The sequence below is a fragment of the Mangifera indica genome, chromosome 5 (assembly GCF_011075055.1).
Source record: "Mangifera indica cultivar Alphonso chromosome 5, CATAS_Mindica_2.1, whole genome shotgun sequence".
Lineage (NCBI taxonomy): Eukaryota > Viridiplantae > Streptophyta > Magnoliopsida > Sapindales > Anacardiaceae > Mangifera > Mangifera indica.
In genome coordinates this window covers 19,418,446-19,442,407 of record NC_058141.1, presented here as the reverse complement: position 1 = coordinate 19,442,407, position 23,962 = coordinate 19,418,446, and the positions used below count along the sequence as shown (strand labels likewise).

General features: G+C 34.1%; 4 protein-coding genes and 1 pseudogene across 8 annotated transcripts; 4 read left to right on the top strand and 1 right to left on the bottom strand.

Moving 5' to 3' along the window:
• The first annotated feature begins 327 nt into the window (after positions 1-327).
• Positions 328-4,557, top strand: LOC123215510 (tRNA-specific adenosine deaminase TAD1). 3 transcript variants are annotated; one of them, XM_044635637.1, is made up of 11 exons: positions 328-617; positions 705-825; positions 1,021-1,202; positions 1,295-1,429; positions 1,686-1,799; positions 1,928-2,097; positions 2,177-2,253; positions 2,338-2,457; positions 2,538-2,625; positions 3,544-3,653; positions 3,886-4,557. In XM_044635637.1, exons 1-11 carry the CDS (start codon positions 461-463, stop codon positions 3,890-3,892), a joined length of 1,281 nt encoding a protein of 426 aa, XP_044491572.1. In that variant the 5' UTR covers positions 328-460; the 3' UTR covers positions 3,893-4,557. The 3 variants fall into 3 exon arrangements, with proteins under 3 accessions (XP_044491572.1, XP_044491571.1, XP_044491573.1); XM_044635636.1 differs by having other exon boundaries at positions 1,295-1,435; XM_044635638.1 differs by lacking the exons at positions 3,544-3,653; positions 3,886-4,557 and adding an exon at positions 2,764-2,815 and having other exon boundaries at positions 1,295-1,435.
• Positions 4,558-6,467: 1,910 nt separating this feature from the next.
• Positions 6,468-10,629, top strand: LOC123215888 (O-glucosyltransferase rumi homolog). Of its 3 annotated transcripts, none has more exons than XM_044636167.1 (6): positions 6,468-6,825; positions 7,545-7,724; positions 7,819-8,369; positions 9,375-9,567; positions 9,652-9,716; positions 9,896-10,629. In XM_044636167.1, the coding sequence occupies exons 1-6, from the start codon at positions 6,727-6,729 to the stop codon at positions 10,485-10,487; spliced, it is 1,680 nt and encodes a 559-aa protein (XP_044492102.1). In that variant the 5' UTR covers positions 6,468-6,726; the 3' UTR covers positions 10,488-10,629. The 3 variants fall into 3 exon arrangements, with proteins under 3 accessions (XP_044492102.1, XP_044492100.1, XP_044492103.1); XM_044636165.1 differs by having other exon boundaries at positions 7,542-7,724; XM_044636168.1 differs by having other exon boundaries at positions 7,502-7,724.
• Positions 10,630-11,374: 745 nt separating this feature from the next.
• LOC123215913 lies at positions 11,375-13,458 on the top strand (annotated as a pseudogene).
• A 154-nt stretch (positions 13,459-13,612) lies between these two features.
• Positions 13,613-14,787, bottom strand: LOC123215914 (actin-depolymerizing factor 10-like). The gene is made up of 3 exons (XM_044636213.1): positions 14,577-14,787; positions 14,201-14,466; positions 13,613-14,128 (listed from the first exon to the last, which is right to left on the bottom strand). The coding sequence occupies exons 1-3, from the start codon at positions 14,577-14,579 to the stop codon at positions 13,978-13,980; spliced, it is 420 nt and encodes a 139-aa protein (XP_044492148.1). The 5' UTR covers positions 14,580-14,787; the 3' UTR covers positions 13,613-13,977.
• A 3,759-nt stretch (positions 14,788-18,546) lies between these two features.
• On the top strand, positions 18,547-23,157 carry LOC123215661 (FT-interacting protein 3-like). Its single transcript, XM_044635857.1, has 2 exons — positions 18,547-18,847; positions 19,818-23,157. The coding sequence occupies exon 2, from the start codon at positions 19,897-19,899 to the stop codon at positions 22,918-22,920; it is 3,024 nt and encodes a 1,007-aa protein (XP_044491792.1). The 5' UTR covers positions 18,547-18,847; positions 19,818-19,896; the 3' UTR covers positions 22,921-23,157.
• The last annotated feature ends 805 nt before the right edge of the window (positions 23,158-23,962 follow it).

The window sequence follows — 23,962 nt, the reverse complement described above, 5'->3', positions numbered from 1 at the left end:
AGAAAAAAAAAAGTATCAGATTTATTTTGATCAACATTGAGTCACATACACACGCGGTCTAGTCGCCGTTGATCATGAAGATAGTTTAATCAAACGGTCGATTTATTTCTTTGTAATTAAGAGAAGGATTGGATTAAGTTGGACATGTGGAAAATAAAAACAGTTTGAAAGTAACAATAAGATTCTCCACGCTCTCATGTGTCGTGTTATTCACTTACATTCATAGTTAGGTAGAACATCCGAAAGGCTGATTGGACACGCGCTGTGTGGAGCGTTTGACTGAAAGGAATAGTTTCTCCACTTCGATTAGGTCATCCATGTAGGTAAAAGCACAATTAGGGTTTTAAAGTACACGAAAATGACGATGATGGGGTTCTTGAAGTGGGACCCAATGGTTCGGTGACCTGCGAAGATTGTGAAGAGTACGATCGTGTAGAGTGAGTCGACTGGAGTTGAGTGGATGGAGAGTGAGTCAGCGAGGTCGACAGAGAAAGATTGGGGAAAGAAAGTATCAGAGAAGGTGATATCTGCATATAAAAGTCTTCCAAAGAAAGGAAAGCCGCAGGGACGCGAAGTCACTGTGTTGGCTGCCTTTCTCCTCTCTTCTCCTTCTCAAGGTCTCTCTTCTCTTCTCTTCTCTTCTCTTCTCTTTTCATGCTGTGTGACTAATTTATCTGAAATATAATTAATTGTTTTGTGTTCAGGTTTGGAAGTTGTGGCATTGGGAACGGGAACTAAATGTATTGGTGGTTCGCTCTTGAGCCCGCGTGGTGACATTGTCAATGATGCCCATGCTGAAATTATTGCCCGAAGAGCTTTATTGAGGTTTATTTATCCTACTTCCTTACATCTTCTTCCCTTTGTTAAGATTTCCGCCTATACTGTTACTTCCACTATTTATATTGTTTAGGTTCTGATCTTTTTATTTTTCAATGTCATAATGACATTTATCATATTCCAGGATACAATTCGCCTGTTCTTTTTTGCTATCTAAGAGATTTATATTACTATGTTGCGTAGGTTCTTCTATACAGAGATTCAATGTCTTTCAAATGCTTTGAATATAAAAGGAGCCCAAGAGTTGCTGGATAATGATGTAACCAATAATTCAGTTTTCCAATTGGACTCAACAGGTCCTGGCAAAGGGAAATATAAATTAAGGGAGGGTTGGCAGTTACATCTTTACATATCTCAATTGCCATGTAAGTTTTTGTTGATTTTTAAAAAAAATATGCTTACTATCTTTGGGCAAGTGTATTTTATGAGTGCTGTAACCTTTTTATTGTTTTTGTAGGTGGTGATGTTTCACTAAGCTCATCTTTGCCTCCGCTTAGAAATATCGATGCAAGAGAATGTAACTCATCAGCATCTCTGCATAAGCTTAACATTTCCATGGAAGAGATTAACGAGGCTTCAAGAACGAATATCATTAATGGTGGAACCCTTTCTTATTGCTTGTTGTTTATTTTTAAGGTCAATTTGTTTTCCTTTTTACAGGGCTTTATTATATTTTTTATTGAACCCTGTCATATTTTTGTTATTATTTTTCAGCTCCATTGTAATGAGAACTGATTTTATTATTATTATTATTATTTTTCCAAGTACCATTGTAATGAGAAACCTTTTTTGTCAGGATAAGAACTGATTTACTTACCCAGAGAGTTTATGAGGTGTTACACTTGCAGATGATGGCCTGCAATACACTGGAAAGGTTCAAAGGAAGCCTGGTCGTGGTGATACGACGTTTTCAGTTAGCTGTTCTGACAAGATAACTCGTTGGAATGTTGTTGGAGTTCAAGGTTTGTCTAATTCGAATCATTAATGCTTGTGCAATAAGCTTAAAGATAGCCATGTTGCTTGAGCAATAAAGCAATATTAATGCTTGAGTAGAGTTAAATAATAAGGTCTTTCTTAAATCTTATTTCAGGAGCTTTGCTTTCTTACTTTCTTCAACCTGTTTACCTTTCTTCCGTTACTGTTGGACAGTCCCCTAACATTTCTGAAGATTTTCCCTTGGAAGATCACTTGGAAAGATCATTATATGATCGAATTTTGCCATTATCAAATGAGGTTATGGGCTCCTTTCAAGTAAATAAGGTTTGTAAAGTGTTTGTTGTTTCAGTGATATGAGAAGTGAAGAGGGTAATGACAAAATTCATCACAATGCCTCTGGCAGCCACTATTTTGGGCAGCACCAATACCACCAAGGGAGTTTCAGCATTCTGAGACTGCTTCAACCACATTAACATGCGGGTAATTTCACTGGATAGGATTAGTTCAAGAAAATAATTTATTGTTTGTTTCTTTATTGTGGAATGTTGTGTGCTTTGTTTACAGGTATTCCATATGTTGGAATAAGTCTGGACTGCATGAAGTTATTCTTGGAACCACTGGGAGAAAACAAGGAACCTCTGCTAAAGGGGCACTTTCTCCATCTACTGAGTCATCTCTATGCAAGTAAGCTGGAAATTATATCCAAATAAGGCATAATCCATTACTATTATTATCACAATGATTATTATCTTTTTCTACCTTAGAAAGCGGTTATTGGAGGTTTTCCTGTTGCTGGGGCATGAATGCAGAATCAAACGCCAAACCAGTGGCCTTTCATATCGAGAACTCAAGGTGATTTTTTATTTTTTGGTTTTATATATGATTGCTTTTTGTCCCCTTGAAATTATTGTGTTTAATTAGTTGATTCATTTTATGAGTTGAAAAGAGTTGTGTTTAGCTTTTGTAAATGACTTTTCAATTTGGTGATAGTCTCTATTTTGAGGCAAACTTGTGCATGCTGATTTGAAGCAATTCCGTGGGGGTAAAAAATGTCAATATGTGAACTGTGAGAGGTATTTGTCTCCTAGTAATTTCAATATTTGTCCACATAAGGTGATCTGTGCTTCATTGAGATATCAGTGTTCTTTGGGATATGTATATGCTATTTATAATGAAACTTTTTTAGAGCAATGCTAAAAGAGTTCCATTGGTCGACAATTTATTATCTGTAGATTTCTCCTTCTGCTCAATGGAAAAGTTGTCAATGAAGCTTTTGGAACTATGACAATTTTAAAATTAACTGTTTAGAGAGTTTTTTTTTTTTTTTTACAACACTCATAGATCATTTGCTTTACTATTTCCTTATGTTTGATCTCTGGAGAAGAATTTCTTCATAACAAAGAATCAAATTATTGATAATAAAGTTGGGTGTTTGAAACAAAGCTGTACACATGACTGGTTATTTTTATATCATGACAAGTTTGCCTACTGGATTCAAACTGTTATTCTTGTTATACAATTGTGATTTGAAATGTAAAATCCAAATTCCATCAATAGCTTAACCAGATGTGGAAGGAATGCGGTTCTGATCCCTGAATTTAAAGCAAGCAGTATATCCACTGCTTTAGCGGAGTTATGTTATTGTACTAGGTGATATAGAAATTGCTTTGGTTCAATGTATTCTGAACTTGGAAAAATGTTTCATAATTAACTATTAGCAAGAACATTCTATTGTCATTTCAATATTTTGATCTGGTAATTGTATTCCAGGATGGGGCTAAGGGATACAATTTACATTCAAAAATTTTTAAAGGGAGAGCACCATTCAGAAGTTGGCTATTGAAACCTTTAAATTATGAGGCCTTTTCCAGAGCAGTGAGGTATATGCAACTTGTTTTTGTTTATTCAATTGCCGCATTTGAAACAGTTCCATCTGTGTTTTGCTTTTGATTAACCTGGTACTAGTAATTTTTTTAATAATAAGCTATTCATTATGAAATACAACTTGCTTTATAAAAAAGTTTGTCATGTTGAGTATCCAAGAATAAATTTATGAAACCAATGGCATGGCTTGTGTGCAACTTGTTCAATTTTTTTCTTTTCTGGGTGCAGCTGCTAGACTAGTAATCTTACTTTTGACTACTTTGAGCACTTTTGTGCGCTGTAAAAGCTGTTGAAGAGCTCCCTTGGCAAGTTTCAATTTGGTTGTGAGCTATCAAGGATGGAGCATTTCTTGGTTATTCCCATTTAGTGCATCTGTACTCAGAAATCACAGTCTAATGACATGGTCCTGCTGCCCATATTTTTTGGCTCAAGAGCTTTTAACAGAGACTGTAACTAAGACTTGATCATTATCTCAATGACATCAAGCATTCTCTGTAGCTCTATTTTTGGGAGGTGTGATAGCATAGTGCAGAGATTCCAATGCAGAGAAATAGAAGAAGCAGTTTCCTGAGAAAACTGCAATTGTAATTGCGTAAAATTTGTCTCAAGACAGAAGGTAACTTGCCCGTGGGTGAAGCACTGGGCATTGTGGAATTACAAGTCAAAGCTTCTTCTTCTTGTTTTATATGCGTTGAGATCTGATATTTCCCTGTTTTATGCCTAACTTACAGGATGAGATTAGAAATTAGAAAACATACGGTATATTTTATTGAAAGTGGTCACTCTTCTTCTTCGCTGTAAGGCCTTCTTTCGAGCTAAAGCTAAACATTTACCTTGGTCACTTTTTTAGTGTTATTCTTCAACTAAGTAATATAATATGATGTGGTAGCATTTAATTGATTGATTTTGAAGTGAAAAATAAAATAAATTATAAACTGAAAAAAATAAACAAAATCAATGTCACAATGTTGATTATTCTATTTGACCGTGTTGAATAAATTTTAGATTTCAGTAAAAGTCACAAGAGTTTAACATTGCTAGTTGATCAAAGGGTTGTAAATGAGTTGAGTTTACGAGTTGGTTGCAACTTGATTTGATTGTTGTTGAGTAAAGTTTGAGTACGCACTTGATTGGTTTTGATAAGTTTGTAACCTCATTAGTTCGGTTTGAATAAAATATTAATAAATCTTTAAAAATTTTAAATTGAGCATTTACAATTCCAAAATCTTATTTCTGGATATACAAATCATGCGAATTAAGTTTTTTTTTTTTTTTTTTTCAGAACTTGAATTAATCTTTTTCGCCTTACCTTTGAACAACTTTTCAACTAGGCAAACTTCAGCTCAAGCTCATCAAGCTCTACTCAAAAGCTTGCCTTATTTACACCCCTTGACGTCTGCAAAACTTCTTCATGATTTCTTGCATAGACAACTAATTTGTCTAATGACCTTGGGTTGGTTTTAGCTATAGTAAGTATCAATTAACCCAGAACCAAAAGTGTCAGTCAGAATTTAACCTAATCAAAGAATCTTTCAGAAATTAAACTCTCGTAAGCTAATTATAAGTATTTGAGTTTTTATCATATTATAACTATCCTTTCAATTCAGTGCTCTTTTTTTTTTTGGTTTTCTTGACAAAGAGATTTTGTGAATATAATAATGCATCATACAACAAATTATGAGCTTAAAATGTGAATCAACCTTTCGAAAGAAGTAATGAATTGTCCTTTCATTGTTTTATCTATGAGTAATTTACATATATTAATAAAAGATACGATACTAATATAGATGTAAATGATGATATGTTACCATATGATTAAATGATTTTAAATTAAGAATAAAATAACACCTAATGAGACATTATCATTGATACCCGATGTCATTATAAGTATACATAACATTACTTTTTATCTATATCCCCTTTTTTGATAATAGATTGACAATGACATATTTGGCTTGTTTGCTTTGCAGAAAACACGGAAAATACTGGCCGAAAAGATTGCCCAGCTAAGCTCTGCTATAGATGATGTTTCTACTCAGCTCCATGCAGAAGATGAGAGCCCAGATGGAGTTGCTGTAAACTCTGATGAAATTGAAGCTACTGTAGGAGATCTCTGAACGTCCTTCCATTAGAGGCAACTTCAATCTTAAGAAATAACATTGAATTTGTTGTCATGTTTTTCTTTTCTTCTTGAGAAGCGCTGGTTCTAAAACTATGTCCCTTGCATGGATATATTTATATATATACACACACTATTGCTTATATAATCAATGAGAGGTTTGCCTGTTATTGCCATAAATTGAGGCTTCATTTGGCAATCATGTGATTATTGGATTATGCTCTTCTGCTTATAGTACAAATGAACAAGAACCACATTGTTGATGAATGCAATGACCTACACGGTGTGAAGTAGGTCAATATAAGTGTAACGTTTCTGTCTATATTTGTCACAAATTAAATCATTGATGCTCTTATATTATTCTTTCAAATTTTGTTTCCAACTAGGATTTTAAACCTCGACCGGTTGGTTGAATTGGTTTGACTGAAATCTTTTAATCAATCTAATCTAGATCACTGGTTAAACTAGTCTGTTAACCAGGTTAATGTCTAATCCGGGTTTGAAGGCATTGTTTCCAACCCATTTCTTTTAAGCAAGGGAAAGGATCTAAGATGTTCTCCACCATCCAAAATAGTCACACCTTTCAGCCAGGAAAGCTTTTAGGAATATCCATCGGGATAAAAACAATTGAATTTTGGTCAGTCTCTTGTTCTTATAACCGGACGTGTGCATAATATCTGGCTCATTTTGCAATCTCCATGCTCCAGTTGTGGCAGTCTTTCATACTACTGTCATTATAAAAAACTTGCAAGGATATTTTAGGCGAGGACGAATGGCTATGTGTGAACAATCTGTGGTTCAGATCGCAAAGTTGTATGCTTCAAAGCATAATCTTATCCCATCCCGTCCCATGCAAGGGCCACTCACCACACACTTTCAACCATAATTTTCATCCCAACTCGACTGTATAATTACTAGGGGAACTTTGTCTCTCAGCTTTAGTTGCAGCCATGGCCAGTCACGCAGCTCTTGCTTCCTCAAGAATCCCAGCCACCACCAAGCTTCCTTCTAAGGCCACTCACGCACTTCCCACTCAATGCTCCACCAAGGTCTCTCTCTATCTCATCTCTCCATGCAAAACATTCAATTTCATTAACTTAGGAACAAGAACACTTTTTTCTATTAAAAGGATTGAATTATTAGATTTTCCTACTAATAAAACTGAAGTTTCTATTAAAAGGAGTGAATATAATGATGCATCGTACAACAAATTATGGGCTTAAAAAGTGAATCAGCCTTTCAAAAGAAGCAATCAAAGCACAATTTCTTGGGTTGGTTTTAGTTATAGCAAATACCAATTAACCCGGAACCAAAAGTGTCAGGTGGAACTTAACCTAATCAAAGAATCTTTCAGAAATTAAACTTTCGTAGGCTGATTATAAGTATTTAAGTTTTTATCATACCACAACTATCCTTTCAATTCAATGATTTTTTTTTTTTGGTTTTCTTGACAAAGAGATTTTGTGAATATAATGATGCATCATACAACAAATTATGAGCTTAAAACGTGAATCAACCTTTCGAAAGAAGCAATCAAAGCTCGATTTCTTAGGTTGGTTTTAGCTATAGTAAGTACCAATTAACCCAAAATCAAAAGTGTCAGGTGGAACTTACTTAATCAAAGAATCTTTCAGAAGTTAAACTCTTGTAAGTTAGTTATAAGTATTTGAGTTTTTATCATATTAAAACTTTGACTGCATTTCTCTACATGCATTTGAAACTTAGGCAATTTATATGAAGATAATCTGAAGTTGAGGTTATTCAGCAGAACGCTAGCATGAAAGAGAACGAAAGATATGAAAATACTCCCTTGCTTTGGTCAGGCCTCTATCAAGATTTCACAGGAAAGTCCTTGCACCCAACAAAGAAGAAGACTAAGGCAGCCATTGCAGCTATCTTCTTCTCTCTCTTCGCTTGTGCCTTGGTTTTTTTGGGTTGGTTTCGTTCTGTAAGTCCTGCACCTCCTGCTTCCATTGTAATATTTTTTCAGCTCCAATGACTCTCTATTGATTTACCATGTTTATTTATTCAATGTTTTGCAGTCTATATTTTCAGATATTTCCCTTGATAAAGCTGTTTCAAATGGGATAAATTTCATTAACAAACAAGAATTCCTTCTTGAGTGCACCTCTGAAAAGGTGACACAGACGTGTCCAACAAACTATCCAACCTCACACAACCCCAACACCGATCCTGACCCTTCATCAAATTTAACATGCCCATCATACTTTCGATGGATCCATGAAGATCTACGGCAGTGGAAAGAGACGGGAATCACCAGGGACATGATCGAACGGGCACGTAGGACTGCCGATTTCAGGCTGGTGATCATAAAGGGGAAGGCTTATGTAGAGAAGTACAAGCAGTCTATACAGACGAGAGATATGTTCAGCTTATGGGGCATATTGCAACTGCTAAGGTTGTACCCCGGGAGATTGCCGGACTTGGAGATAATGTTTGACTGCAATGACCGGCCTGTCGTCCGAGCTAGAGACTTTCAGGGCCCGAATGCAGACCCACCGCCTTTGTTTAGATATTGTTCGGATGGGTCCAGTTTGGATATTGTGTTTCCGGACTGGTCTTTTTGGGGCTGGTAATCTTTTTTGTTCTATCTATCAACCTTACATTTACATTCTGAATGCTTTCATTTGCCTCTTCATTGCTTTTGCTTAGGTTAATTTCTGTAACTTACATCTTTCGGAAGAGACTGATACATAGGTAGGGTTGGATTAGATCTCAGTCAAGTTCTGACAAGTTCTAGTTTGAGATCAATTTGATTATAAAGGATCAATTTAAAATTAGTTTGAGATTGAAAAGCAGAGGTTTAAAGAGAAATTTACTTTAAATTTGATCCAAGTTAGACTCAAAACTCAAATGTTTAGATAAGTTCAAACTTGAATCCAATTTCATATTGGCTTGAAATTTATGAGTTAAAACTCGAACTCATTAAAAAATAGTTTTATTTTAATTTTGATCCTAGAAAGCTCAAATTTGAATATTTAGATTTGGTCAAATTTGGTTTGTTTTTATAAAATGACTTTAATATTTAACACAAGCTCAGTTTTTTTTCGATTTGAGCTCGAATAAATTATATTAAATTTACCTTTATAAATTGTAATTAAATGTTTAAATTAGGGAGGGTTAGTTAGGCCTAATGTTTGAGCAACTAGGGACAGATCCAATCTGAGTTGACTCAACTTGAGAAAGTCAATTTTAAGTTAAAGTTTTAGTTCAATAACTCAATTTGAGTTCAACTCGTTTCTTTCATTTGATTGTTATTCATTTTATTAATGATATTATTCACCTCTCTAATAATACTAATCACTCCAATGCTCTTTCAATAATTTTATACACTAATTCGAAAAAACTCTAATTTGAGTTTGAATTGGACATTTTAACTTTGATTCGGAGTTAGATTGAACTCATCTCTCCGAGCAGCTGACGCTGAATCAACTTAAGATTTGGGCCAATATAAGCTGAAAATAAGTGTTGGACCAAGGGGCCCTTTATGGTGAATCAAAATAGCGTCCTGATGCTCTTTCTATGGGATAGAGAATTAACCATGAAGAAAACGATGTTAAAAGCTTTTAAATGGCAGGGCGGAAACGAATATTAGGCCATGGAGTAATGTATTGAAGGACATAGAAGAAGGCAACAATAAAAGCAAATGGAAGGACAGGGAACCCTTTGCTTACTGGAGAGGAAACCCAAACGTCTCCCCAATCAGGAAAGACCTTATGACCTGCAATGTCTCTGATAAATATGACTGGAATGCTCGCCTATATGTTCAGGTAAATCAACCCATTTTAGTTTCTTCTTAATTTTATATATATATATAACTTTATATATCTCTAAACTAAGTTTTTCTGGTTTAGGATTGGAGCAAAGAAACTAAAGAACAATTCAAGGAATCAAATCTAAAAGATCAATGCACCCACAGGTAATAAATTGGTACTTTTTGCACATTCAATGTGCTACGGTTTTACCAATATCATATTTAAACAATGTGAGATATTTATATATAGTTAGGGTCTCTTCTGTAATTTGTTAACATTGATTTAACATTCATCACTCTTGATAATGAAAATGTTTTTAAGTTCATATTGATTGCGGTGGCAGATACAAGATATACATAGAGGGATGGGCATGGTCAGTAAGTGAGAAATACATTCTAGCTTGTGATGCAATGACATTAACTGTAAGACCTCGTTATCATGATTTTTTCTCTAGAGCTATGGTGCCACAGCAGCATTACTGGCCCATTAGGGACAACAGTAAGTGCACATCTCTTAAATTTGCAGTGGAATGGGGCAATAGCCACATGGAGAAGGCACAAGCCATTGGAGAAGCAGGAAGTAAATTCACACAAGAGGAACTGAAGATGGGTTATGTGTATGATTACATGTTTCATCTGTTAAACGAATATGCGAAACTTCTGAAGTTCAAACCTGAAATCCCTGAAGGAGTAGTTGAGAAATGTTCAGAAACAGTGGCATGCCCAACAGATGGAAATTGGAGGAAGTTCATGGAGGAGTCGATGGTGAAGTCCCCAAGTGATCAACTTCCATGTTCAATGCCTGAGCCTTATGATCCTCCAGCTCTGCGAGATTTTTTCAACACTAAAGTTAAATTAACAGAGCAAGTGGAGGCCTGGGAGAATGAATATTGGCAGAAGCAGAAACAGAATGAGAATCATGACGAGAAGCAATAAATCAAAATTACTCTCGACTTTCATATCTTGTAGTAATAATTTGCTGGCTTTATAAATGCTGCATATTTTTGTAATCCTTATACAGCATGGATTTTGAATTTAACATCCTTCAAATTCAAGTGGGCATATAGAATTTTAGAAAGCATAAAAATGAAATGAAGAGTGTTATTGATAAAATGATCAATGAATAAAGTAATAATCAATCTCAAAATAATGTGTTCATGAAAAAGAAGGTCACCTGTTACAACGACAAAAAAGACAGTTGTGACTTGTTCATCATTAAAAAAGAGAAAGAACCCATAAAAAAACACGCAATAGCCCAAAAAAGGAAAGAATAATGGGAAACATGAAAAGAGGAAAGAACACCAAAATTTGTAAATTGGTGAGTAGGAACCCGTCGGAAAAATACTAAATGAACAGGAAAAAAATAATCTTTTGTGTTGGGTGAAATTGGGACCCTAGTTTCAAATCCAGCATGAAAAAAGAGATTTTTAAAGGGTGCACAAGGAAATATTAGCCTCTGATACCTTGTGAACAGTTGCAGAAAATAAATTGTGTGTGTATATATATGGTATATTGATAAATGTATATGAGCTTTAATTCTATTTAGGGAAATACAATAAAATTGCATCCGCATTTTAGGTACACAAATATGTACATACTTACATGTATTATCATATGATTGAATGATTTTGAATTAAGAATAAAGAAATACCCAATCATATAATGGTATATATAAATGTATATAAATATAAATATATATATATATATATATATATATATATATATATATATATATATATATATATATATATATATATATATATATATATATATATATATGAAGTGGATAGAGATAGTATTGCTCTTTTTGTGAACTCTTTAGTTTCTCTTTTCTCTGCCTTCTCGCTCTTCATAACAATTCATTATCATGAAGACAATTCTGAAGATCTCCCTCTTTCTTTTTCCATTTTTTCTGTTCTTCGTTGTTTTTGATGAATAGAACATCAAAAATAATTTGGACCAGATAGCTATCTCAGGAAATCAGAAGATTATAACCAGCAGCTAGCAAAGTGGAAGTTAAAGAAAGGTGGAAAATATTGGCGCAATTCTTAGTTTCAGGGTACGTAAGACTCAGAAATGTAGTCATTTTGTCGAGACTACTTGTAGATCTGCCAAGAGAAGGCAATCAACAACTATTTCTTCATCCTTGTTCACCATCCTCTTTATGGGTTCCTTCATTTATTTGCTGCATGTTGTAAGTCTCTACCAGGCATGTTCCACAGTTTATATAGTAATGAGATTTTTCTTCAGAAAAATTGAATTCTTAGTGCTTATGGTTTATTCAGTCTGTTATTCCAGGTTCTCTTCTGCCTGAGGCACTATTTACCTCCAAAAGTTCCCATAAATCCCTTCACAATCATGCCGTTCAAATCAACTGCTCAGCTTCTAATTTGTCAATATGCCCAGCGGACTATATGTTACCACCCGAAACTAAAGACTTACAGGGTGGCGAATCTCCCGAGTACTTTCGGTGGATCCACGAAGACTTACTGCCATGGAAGAAGACCGGAATAACGAGGGAAATGTTGAAATTGGAAAAGATTGTGCACATTTTAGACAAGTGATTATTCAAGGCAAGGCTTATGTGGAGAAGTATAAAACGCCATGTCAAACAAGGGATCTTTTCACTATCTGGGGCATTTTGCAGCCGCTAAGGTTTTACCCAGGAAAGGTACCAGACTTGGAGCTGATGTTTTGGTGTGAAGACAGCCCAGTGATCTACAAATTTCTCTACCAAGGACCAAAGGCATCGTCTCCACCTCCTGTGTTTCACTACTGTGGACACCAGGAATTTTTGGACACCATCTTCCCAGATTGGACCTTCTGGGGTTGGTAAAGCCTTACAAATTTATTTATTTATTGCATACTGAAACGCCTATATAAAACATAACAAGATTATTATGTCTATGTTAGGGCTGAGACCAATGTAAAGCCATGGGGAAGTATATTGGAAGACCTTTAAGAAGGAAACCAGAGGATTCAATGGAAAGATAAGAGTACCCTATGCATATTGGAACCCCTCGGGAAGTGTAATGTTTCAGAAAGACATGACTGGAAAAAGGAAATGAAAGAGGGGTCTCAGAATTCCAAATTAGAAGATCAATGCACCCACAGGTACATATATATATATGAATTGTTGAGCTTAATATGTATATCATTTCCTAACAAGATTTTGAAATTTGGCTGTGGAGACATAAAATTTTCGTGGAAGGAGGAGCTTGGTCAGTGAGTGACAAATACAAATTGGCATGTGATTCTATGACTTTGGTGTTACATCCTGAATATTATGATTTCTTCTTAAGAAGCGTGATGCTCCTGAAGCATTACTGGCCCATTAGAACGACCAGGAAGTGTAAGGATATTAAATTTGCTGTGGATTGCGGCAATAAGCGCAGTCACCAGTTCTTCATATTAAAGGTTTTGATATAATTATCTTATTATAAATATTAAAGTTTGGAGTTGATAAATTGGCAGGCTCAAGCCATTGGGAAAGAAGGAAGCAAATACAATCAAGGGCAGCTGAAAATGAACTACGTTTATAATTATATGCTTCATTTGTTAATCGAATACTCAAAGCTTTTGAAATTCAAACCAGGAATTCCTGAAGGAGCAAAGCAGATGTGTTCACAAGCACTTCATGGTGGAGTCAATGGTGAATTCTTCTAGTGAGACTGTTCCCTGCACTTTGCCTTCTCCTTTTGAACCCTCTGCACTTGGAGCATTTTTTGAGAACAAAGAGATCGTATAGAAACAAGTAGAGATGTGGGAGGATGAATACTGGGAAAATCTTAAGAAACAGCAGTAGTAAATTTAGTTGCTTTTCTGCATTAATTTGTTTTTTCAAGACCATCATTCCAACCTCTACTGACTGATTCATTCGTAATGCCATTTTTTGAAAGTTAAAGAAAGAAAATGTTTCTTTTATTCCTTCCAAACCATTAATTCATTAAGTCTAATCAGATTTCATTCTTAAACAAAAATTTATTTTGGATTGGAAGCGAGATTTAAAAAAATAGTATATTGATTCCATAAATTGCATTAAAAAAAAAAAAAGAAAGGTCTTGAACAAGGGATTCAACTCCATAAATTATTTAAATAAATATCAGAATCTGATAATACATGTAAAATTAATTAAGCACCATATTTCCATATGTGGAACTTGGAAGGGATATATATATATACATGTATACATAATTCTCTGGAAAACAAACCAGAACTTATTGTCTTTGTTTCCAATTGGGAAACAAAACTTTTGACGAAAGAACTGATGACAAATCTAAAAGGAAACAATAAAAATGGTTGAATATTAATAATTTAGACACAAAAAATAATAATAATAATAATAATAATCATCATTCAAGTTTCCAAAGCAAGCTTGCAACAAAGTGAAACAATTGTAGTTCAGAGGGACGATGATTTCTGGGACTCAGTTGGCGCGGCCTTTGATGACATCCATGCTCATCTCACTAGGATCTGTTACCTGCAACTCCACCTGAATCCCATCCAATTCTCTCTTGAATCTGTCCTTGGAGCTCGCATAAACCATCTTGCTCCTCACCCTTGCAGTGTCAGGAGCCCTACAATACAGCATTAACAGTGATGGTGAATTGGAAGCCATTGAAATATATGCATGGGGGTTAATTAATTACCAGGCAATGAAGAAAATCTTGCTCTTCTGGACATTCTCCTCAGTAGTGAAATCAAAATCAAAGACAGCGTAACGGCATTCATCTGCAGGGAATGATTTAAAGAAATCTTCGTAGGTCTCCTCTGGACTGCCGACCTTTTCAACCGTCACTTGCTGAATCCGCTCATCGATCTTGAACACAATGAAGCGATAGTTCCTCTTTGCTTTAAGTTCCTGGAACTTCAGCTTGCATTCATCGTGCACTGCCATCCCGGACGAAGAATTCGCCTGTATATTCCACCAAAATCATAAATTCCTTCCCAATCATATGGTAAAATTGTTACAAACATCATTTTCAGGAAAAAAAAAAAAAAAGGGGGAATAAAAGAGATTATTACCATCTTAATAATTATTCTCCGAGTAGAGATAATCCCAGCAACAAAAAAATTAGGAGATCAGGAAGAAAGGATTTCAGTGATAAGAAAGAATGACAAAAGAGAGTAATACGTGATTATGATGACCCATGAAGGAACTGTTTTTCCCTCTCTTATTTTGTGTATTACTTTTGCGTATGGAGGAGAGGTTTTTGTGGGGAGAAATAAGGGTTAGTTTTTGTTTTGCTGTTTATAGGCTGATCACGGTCCACCATAAATTTTCATGCTGCCACGTGTTACTCCATGCATTTTTTAATTAATTAATTAATTAATTTTTCTTCCCTTCTCTAATTTCGGTAAAGAACAAATATATGTGATTGAAAATTAAGATTTTCATAATTAAATTAATATTTTCGTAAGCTTAAGCTTAAGCCACGTTTATCTTTATCTTGTAATTCAATTCGGAATATCTCCAGATATCTAATAAATGGTAAGATATTAACAAATGAAAATGTGTTTTGAACGAATGCACTTGGCAATTTTTTATAAAATTGTGAGAGCAACATCTTTTTTGGATTGTTGCATTTGCCTTAAATTGATTTTAATGGTGGATGTGAACAGCCACACACGTGAAAAATGAAGAATAAGACAATCCATGATATCAGCCCACTTCATGCCACTCTTAGGGTTAGGGTTAGATTTGAATTGAGCATGTTTAAACTCAACTCCAACGAGCCCAAAATGAACCAGTCATATTCATCAAATTTTTTAATTAAAAATTTTAATACAAAATAACGTCGTTTTGATAATAAAATAGTTAAAAATTGAAGTTCGAAACAAATCGAATGAAATTCAAACGAGTTCGAATTGGACTTTCATAAACTCAATGAACTCGAGCTCTACTATATACAAACTAAGCCAAACTTGAGTTCGATTCGGTTTGAATCTAACCTTACTATATTGGGTAATTATTTATTGAATAATGTCACATATATATATATATATATATATATATATATATATATATATATATATATATATATATATATATATATATATATATATAATTTTTTATATAATTTAAAAATATAAATAATATATTATTATATAATTATATATTAATTTATTTTTAATTTAAAATTATATAATTATATACAAATTAAATATAAAAATTAAGTATATATAATTTTATTATTATTTAATTGTTACAATATACCAATAAATAAACCCAAAACCCATTTGGATGTATAAATCATATCCCCGTAAAATCAAACTTTTCTTTAGTAGAACTAAAATTTTAATATAATGTTGAAATTAAATTATTATACTGGCATTGATTATCTTATTTTCAAAATTATTATATCATATAGAAATAAAAAAATAAATTTTGGATTTAAACTTTTTATTAATATTTGTTTCTTTCTCTTTTCACCTTTGCTCTCTTTTTTCAGTTAACTTTATCATTCTTATCATCGAGTACAAGTCATCCTACACTCTCAACTTTGTAACTCATTTTTATGTTAAACAATTAGTAGAAATAATGAAAAATAAGAACGAGCAAAAACGATAAAAAACGACAAACAAAAACTTCTTTGTCAACGAAAAAAACCGAATTCCTTTGATGCTAGACATTATAACTTCTTCATTGACGATAAGAATGGACAAAGTCATGTGAGTGAAGAAGACATTTGAATAGCCATGTTAAGGGGTGAGGACCACTAAGTTTGTTATAGAAGTAATATTCTAACTAACATCAAGGCTTGAATTTTCAAACATATGAAAATAATGATAAAAATAAGAACGAGCAAAAACGATAAAAAAATGACAAACAAAAACTTCTTTGTCAACGAAAAAAACCGAATTCCTTTGATGTTAGAAATTATAACTTCTTCATTGACGATAAGAATGCACAAAGACATGTGAGTGATGAAGACATTTGAATAGCCATGTTAAGGGGTCAGGACCACTAAGTTTATTATAGAAGCAATATTCTAACTAACATCAAGGCTTGAATTTTCAAACATATGAAAATAGTGATATAATAATATCCAAAATATCAAAGTTATATTTGTAAGAGGGTTATTTTTTAAAAGTTTTTTAATGATAAAATCATCCTTTTATTTTTATAATGATTAAAATTGGATTTAAATTGAGTCAAATTTTAACTTGTTTAATCTCAAGTTTGATTCGGTTTATATATAGATGAGTTCATGCTTGTGAAAGTTAAGCTGAAACTTAGTTTGAATTCAGTTCGGTTTATTTTTTATTATTAAAATGATATTAAAATTTTTAATTAAAAATTTTAATAAATAACTAGAACTCGATCAAACTCATATAAAAATGATTCGTTTGAAACTTATTTAAATTAAACTTAAACTCAAATTTAAATTAATTTGGTTTGAATTTAACTTTAATTCTAGTAATTGTTTTAAACAAAATTTAATTTTAGATTAAAAAGTACAATTTTAGCCGTAAAAGATACGAGAATGGGAAATTGTCATTCAGTAATCCAAAAGTTGCCCACCATTTCCAAGGTGATAACTTCAATTAGTCATCCCTACCTAACATTTTCTTTTTAAAAAATCATTACGTTCTCCACTTTTATTTTCTTGTCAACATCAGTCCCCACACGCGCCTCAGTTTAGGTGCATTTCACGACGCATAATCTTCCGTTTTGGGGATACAAAAGGAAATTGATAAATTATTAAATGAAAAACTCATAATTAACCACCCTTCTTAATGGAAATTCTAATTAAGAATTAAAAATAAGTTACTTATCCAGGTTTAAATGTCAGGATTTGAATCTGAGCAGTTGCATTGAAAACGAAGGCACGTGTGGATACACGACAGCGCGTGTAGTCCAAAACGAACAATCGAGGAGTTGGCAAAAAATTAAAAAACGTTCAAAGAGTTTAATTAAATTTTATGTATTATTAATTATTATTTTAGTTGACGTGGCAATATATAATTGGTTAAAGTGATTATTTATAATTTTTCCACTTCGAATTCGGCTGTTCACACGGACATGCTATATATTTTTAATGTATCTTTTTATTCAGGCTAAATGGCTATGTCCCACCCAAGGTTTGATAAACTATACGCACAGCTGTAAGTTTTAAAAAACTATTTTCCCATCCGTTTATCAAAATTAATCATTGTTCTAATTAAAAAAATGTATTTATATTATTTTATCAGAATATTATAATATATATAAACAAATTATACTATAATCATAAATATTTTATTTTTTCTATTTTTTTTATTTTTGTTTTTTTCTAAATAAATTTAAAAATTAACTATTATTAATAACATTTATCATTAATGAAATCGAGGACTGTGATGATAAATATTATCAAGAACAGTTAATTTTAAAAATTTTTATTATTTTAATTAAAATTAATATAAATTAGAGGTATAAATAACTTTTAATAAAATTTTGAAGACAAAATATTATCTAGCTTAATCTTTTCAATATTTTTATACGAAAGAATTGGTGAAAAGATAAAATTTTCAAACTTAAAAAATAAAAATTATAATTTTATCGAACCTATGGTGAAAGTTTCTATCATTCGTCATAGGCACCCATTTTATTTTTCTTTTTTCTCTCTATTCTTATTTTACCATAAATAAATTCTAAAATTAATTATCATAAATAAAATTTATCATTAATAAAGTTGAAATTAACAACGATGAATATTATCAGTAATAATTAAATTTAATTGTATCTTTTATTTTTTATTAAAATTAATATAAATTAAAAGTGTAAAATTTTTTAAACAAAAAATTTAGAATAAATTGTTATTTAACTTAATTTTTTGTTTTTGTCTTTTCAACTATTTCCTACAAACTTTTTAAATTTTTTCTGGCATATTTTACCAGTGGGTGGGAAAATGATTTTTTCAAATGTAAAGGGTGGAAAGTTAATTCATCAAACCTTGCGTGGGAACATTCATTTGACCTTTTGTTCAAAAGGGTTTCGTGCACAGAAGCGTGTGAGAAAGCCAAAGTAAAAAACAAAGAAGGGGCTGTTCTGTGTGTGTATTCAATTTCCGCCATTCAACTCGTTTTCAATGACTTCCAGTCTTATCTCTCATCTCTCAGCATCTTCGCAGAAACCTTCCTGTTGTTTCATATCATTTTGCTTTCTTTTACCTATTTGAATGTTTCTTCTGCTCTCTCTGTGGTCATAACAAGCTCAAGTTCTCTTCAATACTTGTCATATCCAATAGCCATCTTCTTCATTCTCCTTCAACTTAAATCTGCAAGCTCTGCTAAGTTTTAGAGACTATACGGAGGTGGGTTCAGATTTTTGTTTTGGTATCTTATTTCTGTTTCTGTGGTTATCTCTGTTTTGCTTTCAATCATTTTAGACGACTTCTCTTTCTTTGTTTTTTTTTTTTTTTTCCTTTTTTCAAGCTTGAGGATTTTGTTGATGATTCTTTTTTATGCTAAAAAGATGCCAAAGTAGATGAAATTGGCATATGCTAAATCACTCACCCTATCTAGTTTTAAAGATAGGAAGGCCAAAAAGAATTGAATGATTCAAAATATTCCTGTCTTACTTTTGGTTATCAAAAGAAGATCCTTTTCTTTATTTTGTGATTCAAAATTTTTCTATACCAACCTTTAAGGTGTAGTAGCTTTTTTGGTAACGATTCGTTTGCTCTTCTTCAGTTTCTTTTATTTATCTATATTTAAAAAATTAAAAATAAATTGTATCTCTCAGTTTTCCCCATTAAAGAAGAATCTATTTCGCAGTTTCGTTTGTATTATTAGCTCATATAATTTTCGATTGAGATCTAAGGGTTTCAATCATCAGGGTCTTTAGTGTTTTCGTTGTTTGAACACTGAAATTCAAGATACTTTCATTGCAGTGCTCTGCTTTAATGACTGATTTTTTGAGATATTAGTGAAAACCCTGATGTTGTATGGATAGACAAAGATGATACTCTTGTTTGTAAAGTTCTTTTTATGGTTTAAAGCCTTCATTTAGCAATCAGTATGCAGATTATTGTTACAATACATGGTATGTGTATACTGATAATGTTTGATCCTTGTAGTTTCTTATGGTTCCTTTATGCCCTGACTTGTTAATTTTACACTGAAATTGGTTCTTTTCAGTTGTTGTTTTTTGGTGTTGTTCATTTACTTCTTCTGCAATTGGTTCTGGAAAAACAAATTATTCTTTCAAAATTCTATGTTTGTAAAGTTTTGGTGGCTGTTTTTTACTTATTGAATTGGTGTGTTTTCAATTTTTGTTTTCAGGTGTTACTACATTTCGTGACAATTCTTGGAACCAACTGCTTTCTTTTCCTTCAGTAGCTCCTCAATTGACAGCACTGCCATGAGTAATCTGAAGCTAGGGGTAGAGGTTGTGAGCGCCCATGATCTCATGCCTAAGGATGGTGAGGGCTCGTCCAATCCCTTTGTAGAGCTCCATTTTGATGGTCAGAAATTCCGCACCACCATTAAAGAGAAAGATCTCAATCCTGTTTGGGATGAAAGTTTCTACTTCAACATCTCCAATCCAAACAACCTACCAAACCTCACTCTTGATGCCTATATATATAGCCAAAATAAAACAACAAACAACAAAGCCTTTCTTGGAAAAGTTCGCCTTACTGGAACATCATTTGTACCCTATTCAGATGCTGTTGTTTTGCACTATCCTCTGGAGAAACGTGCTGTCTTATCTCGTGTAAAAGGTGAGCTTGGTTTGAAAGTTTTTGTGACTGATGACCCATCAATCAAATCTTCAAACCCGCTTCCTGCAATCGAATCCACAATGATTACAGATTCACGGTCAGCTGAACCTGAAGTACGATCACGGATTCCATTCTCAGTCCGAAACATTTTTTCTAGTGACAAAACTGAGAAAAGACACACATTTCAACATCTTCCAAACCCGAATGTATCGCAACAACCTCAACATTCTGCCCCACCAGTAACGCAGCCAACAATGAATTATGGGGCTTATGAGATGAGATCTGAACCACAGGCTCCTAGAATTATGAATGTGTTTCCTGGGTTATCATCACAACCACCTGATTATGCACTTAAAGAAACGAGTCCTGTCCTTGGAGGTGGTCGAGTTGTTGGAGGGCGAGTTATACGTGGTGATAGACCAGCTAGCACCTATGATCTTGTTGAGCAGATGGGATACCTTTTTATACGAGTTGTGAAAGCTCGTGACCTTCCTTCCAAGGACGTGACAGGGAGCCTTGACCCATATGTTGAAATAAAGGCCGGGAACTACAAAGCAAAGACAAAGTACTATGAGAAGAAGCAAAACCCGGAATGGAATGAGGTGTTTGCCTTTGCACGGGACAGGTTGCCGTCATCTGTGCTGGAAGTTTCCGTCAAGGATAAGGATACGCTAAAGGATGACTTTGTTGGGCTTGTACGGTTTGATCTGAATGAGGTTCCCACACGAGTTCCACCTGATAGTCCATTGGCCCCAGAATGGTATCGCCTCGAAGACAAGAAGGGAGAGAAAACTAAAGGGGAGCTGATGGTTGCCGTCTGGTATGGTACACAAGCTGATGAAGCTTTTCCAGATGCTTGGCATTCAGATGCCATTACTCCCACTGACAGTGCTTCAAATGTTTCCACACATATCCGTTCAAAAGTTTACCATTCTCCAAGACTGTGGTATGGTCGCATCACTGTGATTGAAGCACAGGACCTGGTAGTTTCTGAAAAAAATCGGTTTCCTGATGCCTATGTTAGAGTTCAAATTGGTAATCAGATTCTAAAGACAAAAGCTACACAATCTCGAACTATGAATCCAGTCTGGAATGAGGAATTGATGTTTGTTGCTGCTGAACCTTTTGAAGATCATCTAATTCTTTCAGTTGAAGATCGGGTGGGTTCGAACAAAGATGAGACCATTGGGAAGGTTGTTATACCATTGAACACTGTTGAGAAGCGTGCTGATGATAGACCTATTCGCCCACGATGGTACAATCTTGAAAAGTCCATGTCAGCTGCCATGGATGCAGATCAGAAAAAGAAAGATAAGTTTGCTAGTAGACTACATATTTGTGTCTGCCTTGATGGAGGATACCATGTTCTTGATGAGTCCACTCATTACAGCAGTGATCTCCGACCAACGGCCAAGCAACTCTGGAAACCATCTATAGGTGTCCTTGAACTCGGAATTCTAAATGCTGATGGGCTTCATCCAATGAAAACAAGAGAAGGAAAGGGTACATCAGATACATATTGTGTTGCAAAGTATGGACACAAATGGGTTCGTACTCGAACCATAATTGGCAGCTTGAGTCCAAAATACAATGAGCAGTACACTTGGGAAGTTTTTGATCCGGCCACAGTTCTTACTGTGGGGGTTTTTGATAGCAGCCACGTTGGTTCAAATGGTCACAGAGACATGAAAATTGGTAAGGTTCGAATTCGGATCTCTACTCTTGAGACTGGTCGTGTTTATACACACTCTTACCCACTTCTGGTTCTACATCCCTCTGGTGTCAAGAAGATGGGTGAATTGCATCTGGCTATACGATTTTCATGCACATCATTCACGCACATGATGTATCTTTACTCACGACCTCTGTTGCCAAAGATGCACTATATAAAGCCACTAAGTGTAATGCGGCAGGATATGCTGCGTCACCAGGCTGTCAACATCGTGGCAGCTCGCCTTAGCAGGGCAGAACCTCCTTTGAAAAAGGAAGTAGTTGAATACATGTCGGATGTGGATTCTCATCTATGGAGCATGAGGCGCAGCAAGGCAAATTTTTTCCGTCTGATGTCAGTTTTCTCTGGGTTAATTGCTGTTGGAAAATGGTTTGGGGAAGTTTGCAAGTGGAGAAATCCTATCACAACGGTGCTAGTACATGTTCTATTTGTGATGCTAGTGTGCTTCCCAGAACTGATTTTGCCTACTGTGTTTCTGTACATGTTTCTGATTGGGCTTTGGAATTATCGAATTCGACCAAGAAATCCTCCTCACATGAACACAAGACTTTCTCATGCAGATGCAGTGCACCCGGATGAGCTAGCTGAGGAATTTGATACCTTTCCTACAACGCAAAGTCCAGATATAGTTAGGATGAGGTATGACAGGTTGAGGAGTGTGGCTGGGAGGATACAGACTGTGGTTGGCGATGTGGCTGCTCAAGGAGAGCGGATTCAGGCACTGTTGAGTTGGCGTGATCCTCGTGCAACGACCATATTTGTGATATTCTGTCTGTTGGCTGCAGTTGTGTTGTATGTGACACCTTTCCAGGTGTTTGCTCTTCTAGGTGGGTTTTATGTTATGAGGCATCCCAGGCTCCGGCATAGGACACCCTCTGCACCTATCAATTTCTTCCGACGCCTTCCAGCAAGAACTGATAGTATGCTGTGAAATGTGAATGCTTCATAGGGTTCTTCCTGCATTGTGTCTCTTGCCAATTCTTCAGTTACTGGCGCTTATTGTAAAGGTCTGCTGTAAGCTTGTTTTTTTTTTATTTTTGTTTAGTCGTCATGCAAGTTGCAACTTATGTATACGAGTATGCATATCGTTGAAATCAGAAGTTACTGTATAAAAATCTGGTGTTCTACAACGAAATTAACGCTGGAATTGAATACCATTGTTGATCCATGTGATTGATTTTCGAGGTTTAAGATTGCCCTAGACACCCTTGGGTCCCCAAAGCTTTTCTCTTCGATTTATTTTCTCGAAGGCTAAGCCCAAATCTGGTGGACTCTGACAAGCAAATTCTATGTGCCAAAGCACGACCAATTTTAACCCCATCAATCGAAGGCACGTTTGCCGGCCCAACTAGTGAAGGCGACTCCATATCTACATTGCTACCTCCAACACTTGGACCATTTTATAGCACTGTTCAAATGCCATTGTTTCTAGACCTTTCTTCATCCCATTTTCAACACCAAGTGTCGTGGCAGCATTAATTTCGTTCCTTTTTTTAAAAGCAATTTTGTCTTATATTTAGATAAATTAGCTAATTCAAATCAAATTTTTTTAAATTTACAAATTTAATAAGTCTAAATATTTCTCAAACTCAAATAGTCTTGAGTTCAAAAATATGAAACTTTTAGATTTTAATATAAGTTTAACTTAGACAAATTTATTTTAAACTCATTTGAATCATATTGATTCGAATCCAATCTTAATAATTATTATTAAGTTAGAATAAATACATATTTTATGGTATAATTGTAATAAATATTGTCCATGTGACATTAAATACTATGTTTTAAATTTTATTAATTTAAAAAAAGATATAAGGGCTAATATATTGATGAAGATAATTACATAAACAAAAAAAAAATCAAAATAAATATTTTCATTTTTGTTAATTATTAGCCCATTAAATTTTAGATATATATTTTATAAGTGGTGGCAGGTTTATAATTAAATCATAATAAACGACAATAAACCTGCC

What these genes read in the sequence shown, in the direction of transcription:
- LOC123215510 (XM_044635636.1), top strand. Translation starts at nt 461, where the DNA reads ATGGAGAGTGAGTCAGCGAGGTCGACAGAGAAAGATTGGGGAAAGAAA. An exon ending in AAGAACGAATATCATTAATG is followed by an intron (nt 1,436 to 1,685) that starts GTGGAACCCTTT and finishes TTACACTTGCAG; the next exon opens with ATGATGGCCTGCAATACACT. An exon ending in GAATGTTGTTGGAGTTCAAG is followed by an intron (nt 1,800 to 1,927) that starts GTTTGTCTAATT and finishes ATCTTATTTCAG; the next exon opens with GAGCTTTGCTTTCTTACTTT.
- LOC123215888 (XM_044636165.1), top strand. Translation starts at nt 6,727, where the DNA reads ATGGCCAGTCACGCAGCTCTTGCTTCCTCAAGAATCCCAGCCACCACC. An exon ending in CCACTCAATGCTCCACCAAG is followed by an intron (nt 6,826 to 7,541) that starts GTCTCTCTCTAT and finishes GAGGTTATTCAG; the next exon opens with CAGAACGCTAGCATGAAAGA. An exon ending in ATGCTCGCCTATATGTTCAG is followed by an intron (nt 9,568 to 9,651) that starts GTAAATCAACCC and finishes TTTCTGGTTTAG; the next exon opens with GATTGGAGCAAAGAAACTAA.
- LOC123215914 (XM_044636213.1), bottom strand. An exon ending in AAGATTTTCTTCATTGCCTG is followed by an intron (nt 14,129 to 14,200) that starts GTAATTAATTAA and finishes GCTGTATTGTAG; the next exon opens with GGCTCCTGACACTGCAAGGG.
- LOC123215661 (XM_044635857.1), top strand. Translation starts at nt 19,897, where the DNA reads ATGAGTAATCTGAAGCTAGGGGTAGAGGTTGTGAGCGCCCATGATCTC.